The sequence below is a fragment of the Penaeus monodon genome, chromosome 27 (genome assembly GCF_015228065.2).
Source record: "Penaeus monodon isolate SGIC_2016 chromosome 27, NSTDA_Pmon_1, whole genome shotgun sequence".
Lineage (NCBI taxonomy): Eukaryota > Metazoa > Arthropoda > Malacostraca > Decapoda > Penaeidae > Penaeus > Penaeus monodon.
The window spans coordinates 2844093-2844645 of record NC_051412.1 but is presented as its reverse complement, the minus strand read 5'-3'; the positions used below and the strand labels follow the sequence as shown (position 1 = coordinate 2844645).

Genomic DNA, 553 nt, shown 5'->3' with positions numbered 1-553 from the left:
CCAGATCTACGCCAAGGACTACATCCAGGACGGCCTGTGGTTGGCCTTCGCGCCCGTGGTCGAGGGCGACTTCGAGGGCGCCTTCCTCCCGAGGTCGCCGCGGACGCTGCTGGAGGAGGGCTCGCTGCCCCCCATCCCGCTCATCATGACGCTGACGAAGGATGAGGTCTCCATCTGGTTCAGAGAAGGTAGCGTAGAGCCTGGCTTTCGGATGCTGTGCGGTGTTGCTTCGTGTCCTTGTGCGGCGTTTCGTGTCCTTGTGCTGTGTTTCGTGTCCTTGTGCGGCGTTTCGTGTCCTTGTGCGACGTTTCGTGTCCTTGTGCGGTGCTTCGTGTCCTTGTGCGGCGTTTCGTGTCCTTGTGCGGTGTTGTTTCGTGTCCTTGTGCTGTGTTCCGTGTCCTTGTGCGGTGTTTCGTGTCCTTGTGCGGCGTTTCGTGTCCTTGTGCGGCGTTTCGTGTCCTTGTGCTGTGTTTCGTGTCCTTGTGCTGTGTTTCGTGTCTTTGTGCGGTGTCTCGTGGTAGTGGTAGTCGGGTAGGTCGTGCGTGTGTGACCG

At 59.7% G+C, this 553-nt stretch overlaps 1 protein-coding gene across 1 annotated transcript in view; it reads left to right on the top strand.

Moving 5' to 3' along the window:
- Positions 1 to 553, top strand: part of LOC119590333 (bile salt-activated lipase-like) — a 33006-nt gene that overhangs the window by 21095 nt on the left and 11358 nt on the right. The window contains exon 5 of the mRNA XM_037939006.1: positions 5 to 188. Coding sequence (XP_037794934.1) covers positions 5 to 188 — 184 coding nt within the window. The remainder of the gene's footprint in view (positions 1 to 4; positions 189 to 553) is intronic.